Source organism: Oryx dammah, unplaced genomic scaffold (assembly GCF_014754425.2).
Source record: "Oryx dammah isolate SB20612 unplaced genomic scaffold, SCBI_Odam_1.1 HiC_scaffold_8, whole genome shotgun sequence".
Lineage (NCBI taxonomy): Eukaryota > Metazoa > Chordata > Mammalia > Artiodactyla > Bovidae > Oryx > Oryx dammah.
Window position 1 is genome coordinate 47,136,337 of NW_024070192.1, and position 14,403 is coordinate 47,150,739.

At 51.6% G+C, this 14,403-nt stretch overlaps 1 protein-coding gene across 1 annotated transcript; it reads right to left on the reverse strand.

Annotated features, from left to right (window-relative positions):
- Positions 1-974: 974 nt before the first annotated feature.
- On the reverse strand, positions 975-13,783 carry RAD51D (RAD51 paralog D). The gene is made up of 10 exons (XM_040244048.1): positions 13,539-13,783; positions 13,216-13,277; positions 12,910-13,028; positions 8,478-8,559; positions 8,091-8,225; positions 7,477-7,572; positions 4,971-5,061; positions 4,775-4,845; positions 3,242-3,406; positions 975-3,077 (listed from the first exon to the last, which is right to left on the reverse strand). Exons 1-10 carry the CDS (start codon positions 13,618-13,620, stop codon positions 2,964-2,966), a joined length of 1,017 nt encoding a protein of 338 aa, XP_040099982.1. The 5' UTR covers positions 13,621-13,783; the 3' UTR covers positions 975-2,963.
- Positions 13,784-14,403: the final 620 nt, after the last annotated feature.

Here is a 14,403-nt window from a genome sequence, read left to right on the forward strand (position 1 = left end):
GACTTTCTATCCTTTTCACCATATACCTGTTGTCTTCCTGCAAACCCCGGCTTATGTTGAGACTCTTACACCCAGAAACTAGGGAAGCAGGGAAGAGCTAGGATTCAAAGGTTACTCAAGGAGTCAAGTCTGTGCAGCAGGTCAAGTGCACTTGTTCAGCTCCGAGATGCACTGAATAAGATGTGGACAGGACTTCCCTCGTGGTCCTGTGGTCACAACTCTGCTCTCCCAATGCAGGGGGCCTGGCTTTGATCCCTGGTCAGGGAACTAGATCCCACATGCCACGACTAAGGCCCAGGGCTAGTTGCAAGGGGCAAAGTCCTGTTGGAATGTCACGGGCTAGTCTGGAGCAACAGTGAACGGTGCTCCTCTTCGTGGCCAGAAAGGCTGCCTGGGGGAGGCTCTCTGGCTGGAATAAGTCCCTACTGAGGGCGGAACTGTACCAATTGAAAACTAAAGGCAACATGGACACCGAAGCCTGGCCAAGGAATCCAGAGTCCTAGGTTCCAGCCCCTGTTCTGCTGCTGGGACTGTCATTTCTGCTCTTGGACCTCACTTACCTTCTTGGCTAAATGACAAGATGGGGCATACAGTCTTTATTTATTTGGCTGCCTCATGTCTTAGATGCAGCCTGTGGGATCTTAGTTCCTCAACCAGGGATCGAACCTGCGTCCCTTCCATTGGAAGACTGATTCTCAACCAGCACACCACCAGGGAAATCCCAGGGCATGTGATCTTTACAGGCCTCTCAAATCTACAATTCTAGGGTACTGAGTCAGGGACAAAGCACCTGACGCCACATTCAGGAAACAAGCAGATGTGCCCAGGGCAGAGATGGCAACCAGGCCCCACCCTGAACATCAATTTCAAGGGCAGAGATGGCAACCAGGCCCCACCCTGAACATCAATTTCAACTGACTGGTAGTGGCTGCCTGGAGCTTCATGTGGAGAAGAACGAAAATTGCAAAGGTCTCTAAGCTCGGCGAAAGAGAATGCTTGATTTATTGCTGATGCCTGCGTGGGTTCAAGACTCCCAAACGGTACAAATGACAGGCATGTGCCGTCCCCAGCTTAACATTTTCTCTGCTGCCATGGTTGCAATGAGCTTCCTAGGTGGTTCAAGTCATCAAGAATCCACTCGCTAATGCAGGAGATGTAAGAGACAGGACTTCAGTCCTACGGTCAGGAAGATCCCTTGGAAATGGCAGCCCACTCCAGTATTCTTGCCTTGAGAATCCCATGGACAGAGGAGCCTGGTGGGCTACAGTTCATGGGGTAGCAACAGACACAACTGAGGCGACCTTGCTTGCCATTATGTACTCACTGCTCCGAGTAAGGAGGCCGCAGGCTCATTTCTCCCGAGAGCCTGTGGAAGCACCAGCGCCAGGGTTCCTCCAGTCTCGGCTCACCAAGCCTGTCCTCACTCAGGCAGGTACCCTCGGGCTAGGTTGCCACTTGCTCCCAGTCCTCCAGACCTCTTCTTTTTATCCCCCCTGTGCTCATCATCTGTAAATGTTATATCTTCTGCCTCTAACTCTGACCCCGCTTCCTGCAGCCAAGACACAGCTAATTAACTTACACAACAGGCTCTCAAACCGAGAAAGGCAAACTTCCCTTAAAAAAATGTGGTCAGTAAACAATCCTGATCGTGTTCTGCCTTTGATTTCCCCCTCCCTGCTGCCCTCCCCTCCACCCAGCCGGGGCTACAGCTCGCAGAGAAATGTTCACAGCACCCGTAACAGACCAGGGCAGGGCGGGGGTGGGGGGACTATTTCACACACTGTGGTACAGCTGGCAGGAAGAGAAGGGTAATTACATTGCATCTTGGAGCCACCGGCAATGAATTTCTGCATAAAGGACTAGGCTTGCCGTGTATCATTTACGCCAGCATCAATTTTCCCAGCTGGCTCTATCGACTGTGCAAATTCTCCCGTTTATGGGCAAGGCCATGGTTCAGCACCTCGGCTTACTCTGTACCGTGGAGGGGCCCCACAGAGCACCATGCACGATTAACAGGTGGCTGGATTCACCGGGGCCAGGTCACATCTTCCCTTCCTGTTAGATTATATCCCTGGGACTGCAGTGAGCTCCCGGTCTCACCTGGACACGGTGATGCATGCAGGTGTCTTAAACCAAATCAACAAGAGGGAAAGAGGAACAGGGGTTCTCTGGGGCCTCACTCGGTGACTGAAAAGCCACTGTCTGGGGGAAACCAGATGACTCTGCAGCTCAGTGAATTTCTTTTGTATTCATATGTTTTTAAGAGCAGGATCTAGATAAGGCACTAGTGGTAAAGAATCCACCTGCCAACGCAAGAGGTGCCAAGAGACATGGGTTCAATTTCCGGGCTGGGAAGATCCCCTGGAGGAGAAAATGGCAACCTGCTCCAGTATTCTCGCCTGGAAAATTCCACGGACGGAGGAGCCTGATGGGCTACAGTTCATGGGGTCGTAAAGGGTCAGACACAATTGAGCACACAACATGGGTTACATTTACAAGGTTACTTCCACCCAGTAAGTCAAAGACAGAGTAAGGGGGAAAGGAGCCCCGTCTTACAGATGGAAAAACAGAGGCAAAGGAAAAAAAAAAAGGGAAACAAAGGCAAGCCAGAGGCCTCAAGCTCAGTCACTGTGTCAGGATGGAGGGTAGGATGGTGATGTACAGGGTTAATCCGTCCAGGCACCAGAGTGCCTCTTCAGAGATGCCCAAGTCCATGGACCCGGCTCCCGCTGGAAACACACGTGGTAGAAACAAGGGAAGACAACTTGGTACCAGCAGCAATTTCTGGGTCCTTCCACAACAGCATCCTCTCTTGCCAGTAGCACTGTGTTTCCGGAGAGAGGAGCTGAGGGTGAGATGGCTTCCCAGCAAGAGAGCGGGGCTGCCGGCAGCGAGCAGCAGGCATTACTGTGCAGGTGAGTTGGGGGCCTTGCGGCCTGCCCCTTCCCCCATCAACAGCACCGTCACGTGTGATCTCCCTGGAACACTGGGCTCTGCTCCCAATGTCCTTTGTGATCTCCCTGGAACGCTGGGGTCCCCCAGCTCCCTAAGTCCACCGTCTCCTGGCAACCTGTTGGCTGGAAGAAGACAGGAGGGAAGCGTGAGTGTTTGAGTTGAGCAGCCCGCGTGGGTAGCTTCTTTGGCTGCAGGGTCTCAGCCTTCAGGAATTCACAGACATCTGCAGGCACGGAAGCCACCCTCAAGGGCCTGGATTCCTGGCTTTCCCCTGGGGCTGGCTCACCAGACGGGGGGATTTGGTCAGACATGCCACACGGCGGCTGCCCAGAGATCCTGAGCCTTGGGTGCTGTCCAGGAGAAGCCGGGTGCTGGGCACAAAGCTCCAGGAGCGTCCCAGGGCAGGTTTGAGCTGCCCGCTGTCCCTGTCTCGAGTCATGTGATTGGTCACCTGCAGCAGAAAGATCAAAGGCTTATAGACCCATAACGCTGGTACAGAGGACATTTACTCCTATGGCTTCATTTTACAGGTGGGAAAGCTGAGGCCAGGTACAAGGAAACAATTTCCCCAAGGCTCCATAACTCATCACCAGTCTGGAGTCAGAACCCTGGGCTCCTGACCTGCACAGAGCTCTTGCCACTAAACCACGATGCCGGGACTTCCCTGGTGGTCAGTGGTTAAGACATGGGTTTGATTCCAGCTAGGGAAAGATTCCATATGATGCAGGGTAACTAATGCCTGTATCCCAACTACTGAGCCTGTGCTCTACAGTAAGAGAAGCCACACAGTGAGAAGCCTGCACAATGCATCGAAGAGGAGCCCCCACTCGCCGCAACTAGAGAAAGCCGGTGCCCAGCAACAAAGACCCAGCACAGCCCCCCACCCCAAATATGCAGCTGCTAAAAGTGGCATTCTTAAAGAATCTATTAAAAGATTCGAGAAATGGTGTCTTTAAAAAAAAAAAAAAAACAAACACAAGATTACCGTTTAGTTGGAAAGTTGATTAAAAGTATATATATATAGGCAGAGAAAAAAGATTCAATGAAGGTATATTAAAAAAAAACTAATATGGTCTCTGTGGATGTGGAGATTGATTACAAACTGGACACTTATATTTAACTATTTGTTACCTTCTTCTATGAGAAGTGTGAAGACTTTCAAAAAATTACTCCATAAGCAGAAAAAGTTACTCTAAAAGCAAAAAAGATCCCTTTCTATGAAGCTCTGGAAAAGGCAGAGCTTCAGAGAAAGGGACAGCAACCAAATCAGTGGTTGTCTGGGGCTGGGGGAATCTTTCTGGGGTGATTGAAATATTCTGTATTTTGATCTCGCCAGATACGACTGTATCAAACCTCAAACAAAGTTACTCTGTGTGAATTACATCTCAATAAACCTGACTTAAAGAAAGTAAAAAGAAAAACAAGACTGTCCCTGGGCTTCCCTGGTGGCTAAAACTATGGGCTCCCAATGCAGGGGGCTCAGGCTCAATCCCTGGCTGCAGAACTAGATCCAGCGTGCCGTAACTAAAGATTCTGCATGCTGCCACTAAGTCCCAGGGCAGCCAAATAATTTTTTAGAAGTGTTCAAAATGACATTGCCTGATCCCCTGGCTATTTATGTGTCTGAGCCCCTCACAGTCTGGCATTCTAGATGACCCACAGAAGTTGGGTTATGACCCTTTCCCAAAAGGTCACTCTGGGGATTCAGAAGCTGCTGTTTTAAGGAAATACAGAGCACCTGGAAAGAACACCTCCCCACTTGGTGAAGTCCAGGGACCAGAGAAAAGGCTAGCATGGCTGGCCAAGCCCACTTCCTCACCAGCACTGCCACACTGAGGTCCCGGGCCAAGGTCTTCAGCTCTCGGGCCAGCTGCATCATCAAGGCCAAGCCTGGAGGAGAAAAAGCAAAGAGGGTGGGCAGCAGGGCAGCAGGGACCAGGCTGGCCGAAGACAGGACTCCAGAGCCGGCAGGCAAGGTCACGACCCTCCACCCTGCGCTCTGCCACACCACTCACCTTCCCTCTGCTGACCTCCCAGAAGTGGGGCGACCACTGCAGCGACCGAGTCCACAACCACCACCTTCAGAGTCCCGGAAGAACTGCTGACCTGGGGGGCGGTGATGGGAAGCAGGTGCCACCAACCAGTTGGCCTCCAGGGGGGCGCCCATTACCAGACAAACCTGCTCCTCTATCAAAACCTCTCCCACCCCAAATATAGCTGCCCTTCTCGATGGAACTCAAGCAATGCCTTTTCCCCCCACCCTCATGTGGATGTATAACAGATTATACTGAAGACTTGGGCTTCCCTTGTGGCTCAGCTGGTAAAGAATCCGCCTGCAATGCAGGAGACCTGGGTTTGATCCCTGGGTTGGGAAGATCCCCTGGAGAAGGGAAAGGCTACCCCACTCGAGTATTCTGGCCTGGAGAATTCCACCGACTGTATAGTCCATGGGGTTGCAAAGGGTCGGACACGACTGAGCGACTTGCACTTGCACTTTCCCTGAAGACTTGGATGGACCGAGAGAGTTTAAATCACAGGATATCAGATACTCTAATTAAATTTGAGAAATCCCTGCTCAGATCCTATGGTCCCTGATTAGAAAATTTTTTCTTTCTTTTCTGTTTTTTAAAAGATTTTTTTGATGTCAACCCTTTTTAAACTCTTTATTGAGTTTCTTACAATATTGCTTCTGGTTTATGTTTTAGTTTTTTGGCCCCAAGGCAGAGATCTTAGCTCCTTGATCAGGGATTGAACCTGCACCCCCTGCAATGGAAGGCAAAGTCTTAACCACTGGACCACCAGGGGAGCCCCAGATGTCACTCTTTTGATTAGGCTTCATTATATGTCAAAAGGAATGCACTGCCAGCCCATGATCACACTGTTACACAGGACAACCTGTTGCATTTTGCTCTCACATGTGTGCTGTCTTGCAGGAGCAAGCGGCCTTGCTGTGAACTGCCCATGGAAAGCACCACATGGCAGGAATAGTGGCAGCTTTGAGGACTTGAAGATGGCCTCTGCCAACAACCAGCTGCCAGCAAGAAGCTGAAACCTCTAGGAAATGAATTCTGTCAACAACCTGAATGAACTTCTAAGTGGTTCTTCCCCAGCTGAGCCTACAGATAAGAGCACAGCCCACCTACCACTTTCATCACAACCTAATGAGACCCTAAGCAGAGGACCAGGCCAAGCTGTGCCCAGACTTCTGACCTACAGAATTTGAGATAATAAATATGTGTTGTTTTAAGTCATAGTTTGCAGTAACTTGTTATGCAGTAATAGAATACATATCATCTAACAGTGCTACAGTTAAAAAAAAAAAAAAGGTCTTTTGACCTGGGAGTTGAGAGGTTTGGGTTATAAGCTTTGTTCTTAATAAAAAAAAAAAAAAAAAAAATTTTGGCCATGAGATATGTGGAATCTTAGTTCCCCAACCTGGGATCAAACTTGTGCCCCTTGCAATGGAAGTGCAGAGTCTTAACCACTGGACCACCAGGGAAGTCCCTAAGCTTTGTTCTTATCCTAAATATGCAGTGACTGTGGGCAACTCACTGAATGTCTCTGGCCCCCACTTTGCTCGATTCCAACAAGAGGGTTGGATTAGGTCAGGACTACTTCACGTCTCAACACATGGGGAGGCATAACCTGCTATGATTCCTATGCCAAGTATTCGTTCAACCATTATATGGTCTAAAGTTTGTTAAAACGATTTATGTTACATACAACCCTAGGTATGCCCTTGGGAACATGATATCCTTTGGGGTGAGAGGTAAAGCTTAAGATAAATTAAACTAGTCTCTCTAAGGTTTCTCCCAAATGCACCACATCCTATCCAAGCACCCATCAGGTACCAAAGCAAATGCCATTCCTAACCTCTCTCCCTTGTCAACAGGACTCTGAATGTGTTCAAGCACTGGGCAGAAAATCTGACATCAGGGAAGGTGCACCCAACCTCTGGACTAGGACATAAAAACATAAAACTCAGTTTTTGCCAGTTAGATGTAAAGGGAACTGAGAAGTGTAATGGTGGGTTCCAGAGAAAGAGGTACAGAAAAGAGGCATCCATCGCTGCCCTGGATATGGATGTGTGAAGACATGATGCTCGGGGCCATGGCAGCCACTCTGTAGTCATGAGGGGGAAGAGCCAGAGAATCAGGCACACCAACCTAGAGCCCTGATATTATGGGTGTGCCAACCTCCAGACTTATGTGAGATAATTAAATGTCCTCAAGGTTCAAGTGTCTGTCAGATAGACTATTATTTGCAGCTGAATGGACCCAGTTGGAATGTAGAGATGAACAGGAACTGATCCTTGCACTCAAGGAAGGGGCTTAGTCTTTAGCGGGGAAGACGGGCTTGTGAACGAGGAGGCAAAGAATTGAGGAAAGAAAGAATTAAGCATCCAGAAATCCCATCCTGGGAACGGCAGGCACAGCTAGAGTCACCGGATTGCATACTTGCCCACACGCAGACAGCATAGGTGGGCTGCGGGGAGCAGGGAAGGCAGAAGGTCAGACTCACCTGCTGGGACACAGCGCCTCGCAGGTCCTGCAGCGCACCCAGCATCTGGAAGACGTCAAACGCACGCACCACCTGGATCCTCTGGAGAGCTCCTGCCTGAGGGGGCGGGAGAGAGAAGGGAGGGCCTTGGAGAAGAAGAGCCGGGGGTTGCGCACGATGAAGAGGGATTTTGAGGTTGAGAGAGAAGAGGTACTTAGACACAAGGACTCAGGTACAGATGGCAGTGGGCTTCGTCTGCTGGGCCAGTTCACAACACGCTGGCTGCCTGGGTGCTGAGCTGCAAAGCCAAGTCAGAGCTCCATGGGAAGGAGTGGCAGTGATCAGTGTGTCTGCCCTGGGCAAGATATGGGGGAAAAACACAGAGGCTGGGCGTGTGTCTGCCCTGAATGAGGGGATGCCAGGGGTTGGGTTTCTAGGAAGGATCCTTGTGGGTAGCATCCAACTGGGATGACGTCATAAAGGGGAGGCTTTACAATACAGGAAGCATTAGTGGAACAGCAAGTTTCAAAGCCAAAAATGACTAGTCACCCAAATGGTCCAAATTCTTGCCGTGTTAGATAATGGGGTCTTATGGTGTTAGAACCTCCAAGGAACCCAACCTTCCTGCCCTTTACCTGCTCCTCCTCGTCCAGGGTCCTGGCCTGAAGCAGCTGGAGGATGCGGGAGGCGGTGAGCCCTCCGTTGGAATCAATGTAGAGGACATTCTGCTGCAGGCCATGGGCCACATTTGCTGCCACACAAAGACATACCTGAGTAGAGACGGGCCATTGGGTGAACCTGAGCCCTCAAGAAGGGCCCAGAACAGGAGCCCCCCACCAAATCTCATCCAGATCCCAGAGGCGCGAATGGGCCCTGAGACACGAGTTCAAGTCCCACTCCTCACCACCCATCTTCTCTCTTCCAAGCTCTGAAATCACAGGATCCTGGCAGAAGCTTCCCCAGAGATCCAGGACTGTGCATCCACCTCCCTCAACCCTCCTGGCTGCTGGCTGCAGGTGTACCTGGGTTTTGCCGCTACCCGGGGCGCCTACAATTTCAGTCACTTCTCCAGTGTAGAGACCAGCATCTAGCAGTTTGTCCAGGCTGATGGCAGAAGAGGAGGGAAGAGCATCAACTGAAGGGATTGGAGGGGTGGGAGGAGAGGAGGGGAGGAGGAACAGCAAGACATTCCTTCCAAGCATTGTTCTGTCCAGAGACGTTCTGACATCTCTGGCCAGGAGGCTGCTCCTTGTGGAGTCTCCTTTGGGGAAAGCCGGCATGGCCGAGTGTTCCCCCTCTGGCCCCTCATCCTTTCACTCTCGCCTTAAAGATCACCTCTGGGTAATCACTTCTCTCCGGAGGTCTCTTTGCTGCCCCATTCAATGGTTCTCTCAATCTCCATCACAGCCCCTTCTGGGTTTCCTTGATAGCACTGCCCATAATTTGTCATGTTTTAAACTCTGAAATAATTATAGATTCACAGGAAATTGCAAAAAAAAAAAAAAAAAAAAAAAAAACCATGTACCCTTCAGCTGATTTTCACCAACGGTAGCATCTTTTACTCTAAGATGTTTTGTACCACATCTTAGTGCAACAGCGAAAAACAACACTGCTGCAGTCCAGGGAGCTGCAGCTCCATTCCTTCCACGTGTGTCCGTGTGCACAGTTCTCTGCCATGTCACCTCACATGTGGGTTTATGGAACCACTGCAATCGAGACAGAGCATTTCCGTCTTGGCAGGGCTCCCTGTGCACCCTTTTGTAACCACACTCACCCGTAAATCCCTAGCCAGCCCCTGGCAACTGCTTAATCTGTTCTCCATTATTATCATGTTATTTCAAGAATGTTGACTTCCCTGGTGGTCCAGTGGTTGAGACTCTGTGCTCTCAGTGCAGGGGGCACAGGTTCAATACCTTGTCAGGGAACTAAGATCTCACATGGCGTGGCCAAAAAACAAAGAATTTCTAGAGAAACTCAAGCATGAATATTTCTTAAGCTTCCCAAATAATTCTAATGAGCAGCCTGGGCTAAACCACAGGTCTGGACTCTACAATCAAGAATCAATCACATTCCTGGCCATGAGGATCTCCATAAGGAATTCCCAAATCCACCTCGACATGGACAGACCCCCTCCTCACTCCACCACCTGCCTTGTGGAACAGAAGCACAACTAAGCCTAAGCCCGTTTTGAACACAAGTGCTATCTGGAATTTATCCTCCACCTTCCCCCTGAACTGGCTTTTGTTCGTTCTTTCAGTCACTCATTCAAACATCGCCTGAATGTCTCACATTTCCTAAAGGCCTTTTTCTAAAACAAGGGGGAGGCAGAGATGAACAAGACACAGCTCTGGCCTTCAAGGACCCACCCTTCTTCCCCGGTCAATACAGCTACTTCCGAGGCTTGCTGCCTGCTCTCCCACTTGTAAAGATGCCCTCAGCTCTACAGGCCGTGAGAAGACCTACAGCAGAGGGGCTTTCCTGGTGGCCCAGTGGTTAAGACTCCTTGCTTCCAAGGCAGGAGGCTCAGGTTCAATCCTTGGTTGGGAAACTAAGACCCCACATGCTAAGTGGTATGACCAAAAAAAAAAAAAATAGGCCTATTAAAAAAAAACAGAGAAACCTGCTTCATTTGGTTAACCAGCATTTCGTGAGCTGTTGACTACAGAACTCCCCTCCCCTCCCCTCCTGTGTCAGTTAATACCCATCAGGTGTCCAAAGACCACTGTGACAAAGGCTAGAAACCTAGGGGTCATCTTTGATCCACCACTTTTGCATCCCCCCAGCAGGAAGGCTCACAGCATTTCTTCAATATGCCTTCTGCTGTCGCCCGCCCCAGATCCGCTCACAACACCCTCCCCTGATGTATCCTCCTGGGCCTCTCCTGCCAGCCTCCCCAGCCCCATCCACACCGCCCACCTCCACCCATGCCTATAACTCTACTTACACAGCCTCCTGCCTGGAGGGAGCAACAGGGCAGATGCCTTAGTGCTGAGTTCTTAGGCTTAACAGTGTGACGGGTGTGACCTCAAGGGCCTGGTCTGCCACTTACCCACTGCAGGATCTTTTTTTTTTTCCCTTGGGCTGTACCACCTCGCTTGTGGGATCTTAGTTTCTGAACCAGAGATCAAACTGTAGTGGAAGCACAGGAGTCATAACCAGTGGACCACCTAGGAAATCCCTAGCTGGGGCATCTTGAGCAAGTCTCAACCTGAGTCCCAGTTTACTTATCTATCTACAGGATGATGGCTTTCATTTCTTTTTAAAGATTTTTTGATGTGAATGAACCATTTTCAAAGTCCCTACTGAATTTGCTACAATGTTGCTTCTGCTTTACGTTTCGGTTTCTTGGCCGCAAGGCATGTGTGATCTTAGCTCCCCATCCAGGGATTGAACCTTTACCCCCTGCACTGGAAGGTGAAGTCTTAACCACTGGACTGCCAGCGAGGCCCCAGGATGGTGATTTTCATCGCAACAGGCTCACTGTAGTTGTCAAAGTGTTAGCCGCTCAGTCATGTCCGCCTCTTTGTGACCCCATGGACTGCAGCCCACCGGGCTCCTCTGTCCGTGGGATTTTCCAGGCAAGAATACTGGAGTGGGTTGCCATTTTCTTCTCCAGGAGCTCTTCCTGACCCAGGGATTGAACCTGCATCTCCTGTTTCTTGCACTGCAGGCAGATTCTTTACCCACTGAGCCATCAGGGAAGTAGATGGATAAATGAAGATAAGATAAAGTGAAGATAAGTGAAGTGAAGCTAAGAAGATAAATGAAGTGAAGATAAATGAAATAATGTACCTAGAGTAACAGTGCCTGCTTCCTGATGAGCACTGAGAAGGCCCATCCATCCCTCGTTGCACAGAGCGGTCCTGAACCTCTTTGATCTCCTCTGCAGTGACCCATGGTGGCTGCCATCCTGCCAGTTTACCACCTGACCACTCTCTCTGTATATGCTGGCTTTATAAACTCCCAAAGGCCAGGCCTGCTTCCTGTTAATCACCCGCTCCTTAGCTGCTTGTACACATGCTCACACCTCTCTTGTGTCCACCTGCTCTTCTCTACCCAGTGGACCCCAGGCTCCTTAAATGCAGGGGCCTCACCCATGCCCATCTCCGGTACCCATGCTTGACCCTGGCTAATGCTTGATGAATGACAGGCCTGAACCCTCAACCCAGGGAAAGCAAGCACTGTGTTGTGTGAACCCTGCCAAGAGAGCGTGTTTTGGAAACAGCGAGGGCCAAACCGATCCAAAGACCTTTGTGGTGGCAGAGTTCTTTATCGAATTCCACACAAACAGGCCAGGGAAGAGGTCAGCCTCCTTTGGCCAGAAGCCACCTGTTTTCTTCCAGCTCTTTCTCTCTCCAAACACTGCAGAAGGAAACTACTCTCTCCCCTTCCTGCTGCAGTGTACAAGGAGTGAACCAAGTTCAGGAACAAGTACTCCAGAGATGGAGCCCCACCACTGCCCCTAGCTCCTCTTGTGCTAAACTCAAGTGGGGTTAGTAATCACAAACTCACAGGATCACGAAGAGATTATACAACCTATTGTATAACCTTGTTGTTGTTCGGTTTTCCAGTTGTGTCTGACTCTTTGCGACCCCATGGACTGCACCATGCCAGGCCTTCCTGTCCTTCACCATCTCTGGAAGTTTGCCCAGTTCATGTTCATTGCATCAGTGATGTCATCCAACCATCTCATCCTCTGATGCCCTCTTTACCTTCTGCCCTCAACCTTTCCCAGAATCAGGGACTTTTCCAATGAGTCAAGTGTTTGCATCAGATGACCAAAATATAGGACTTTCAGCTTCAGCATCGTTCCCTCCAACGAGTATTCAGAGTTTATTTCCCTTAAGATTGACTGGTTTGATCTCCTTGCTGTCCAAGGGACTTTCAGGAGTCTTCTCCAGCACCATAGTTTGAAGGCATCAATTCTTCAGTGTTCCATTGTATAACCTACTACATGTCGATGGCTGGTACTTAACCTCGTCCTGCCACACTCTCTTGCCCCATCCATCCTTAAGTGGACAGGGAGGTAGGGCCAGAGAAGAGTTGCTCTGATTTGCTGAATAATAATGAAATACTGACATCTTGTGTTTCAGTGGTTCTCAACCACTGTAGATTTTGCCCCCAACCCACCCAGGGATCGCAGCTGGAGATATTTTTGACTATCAGACAAGGGGAGAAGGGAGGTGCTACCGGCATCTAGCAGGCAGGGGCCAGGGAAGCTGCCAAATGACCTACTAAACACGCAGGACAGGTTCCCCCCACCCCAATAGTTCTGCATCCCCCAGTCAGGAGTTATGAGAAACGTTCTTACAGGGTAAGAGAACTCAGAAGTCCTGACCATCCTCAGCACTGTCTGAAAGGGCCTGCTGGCTCCAGACTCCAGCATCGAAAGCCCAGCGAGAGGCAGTCAGGTGGCCCTGCCTCTGACTTTGTCCCGCACGTACACACACAAACCTTCCAATGCCGGTGGACAGGATGGCCGTGGTGGTTTTCAGTTCCTCGTAGAGATCAGCGCCATTGAAGGGGAAAGCTGAGAACTGAGCCAGCAGCACCCGTCTCAGGGCGACCAGGGCCTGCGGAAGGGGCGGGGCAGCTCAAGATCCGGGCTGCAGCAGCCCAAAAGTGTTCGGCAATGACCCGTCAAAGGAGGGGGCCTCCCAGGGTCTCAGACGCCGCCGTTATCAATCTTTAGGAACCCCTCTGCCCGGGGATGGGCATTTAGAGACACCCAGATGTGGAGCGTGGAGACGGTCAGCTCACCTTGTAAGACAGGCCACATTTCTGGGCGACCTCCTCCAGGTCTGCAGAAACCAGCTCCACCACTGAAAACGAAACACGTGGGGTTGATGGGCAGGGAGGCCCGGGGCGTCCGCACTCGACTTTCCCGCGCCCGCGCGTACAGGCGGAACCGTGGGACACGGCGCGGTGCCGGGCACACTGTGGGGCGTTCTACCCTTCCAGGGGCGTGGCTCGCCCACGCCCACGTTTCCGGGCTCCCCGGGGGCGCAGGAGGGAGGGGAAGGGCCCCTCCGGGAGTGGCGGGGCCCGCCGTGCGGCCCGCACTGGCGCGCGCCCTTGGTCACCTGTCTTGATCCCGCCGCTCTTCAAGAGCTGGACCATGTCCTGGGTGAGGCCCGGGCACAGTCCCGCCCGGAGCACGCCCATGTTCCCTGGGGGCCTAGGGCCGCTCGTCCTGGGGGCATCCGCGGGGCCCTCAGTCGTCCCCACCCCACCCCCGGCGCCCCTTTCTGGACTGGCGAGGAATGCGGGAGGCAGCGACCGCGCGGAGAAGGCGGACCCTTCGGGAGCTCGGGCGCCCCGGCCACGCCGCCGCTTCCGGCTTCCAGGCGCCAGGACCCGGCCTGCGGCGCCCCCTGCCGGCCGCGGCGCGGACGCGCGGGCCGGGCGGTCGGGGCGGAGACAGCTCGGGCTGCACGAAGCCGGGCTCCCAGCGCAGAGGTCAACGCGCCGGGCTCGGAGGCTCGCGGCCCGCGTGCGCCTCCGCCTTCTCCTGGGCCACGCCCCCCGGTGCCGCTTTCGGTTCTGAACGCTGGGCCAGGACGTTCTATCGGATCGACCATCCCTACGCCCAGGGACCTAGCTGTTAGCGAAGGAAGCCAGTAAAGAGCAAATCAAATAAATCAGATAACTACCGCGATTATGATGGCTGCTGAAAAGCAGCAGAGCACAGAGAGAGCATCTGCTTCTCTAGTTTCCAAACAAAAGAATTTTTACGTATACAACGATAAAACCCCTGAGTGTATAGAAAACACACACACACACACACACGAATTTTAAACGTCCTTGGCTGGACCTCATCCTCTGGAAGAAACAACTTTACAAGGTTGGCTCCGCACAGTCTAGTGAGGCGGTGGTGGTGGTGGTTTAAGTCGTTAAGTCGGGTCTGATTCTTGCGACCCCACGGACTTGCGAGCCCGCCAGGCTCTT

Excerpts from the sequence above, each read along its gene's own strand:
- RAD51D (XM_040244048.1), bottom strand. The coding sequence starts at position 13,620 with ATGGGCGTGCTCCGGGCGGGACTGTGCCCGGGCCTCACCCAGGACATG. Across the intron at positions 13,029-13,215 it reads AATGTGGCCTGTCTTACAAG|GCCCTGGTCGCCCTGAGACG; the intron begins GTGAGCTGACCG and ends CCCCTTCCGCAG. Across the intron at positions 3,407-4,774 it reads ACCTCAGTGTGGCAGTGCTG|GTGACCAATCACATGACTCG; the intron begins GTGAGGAAGTGG and ends TTTCTGCTGCAG.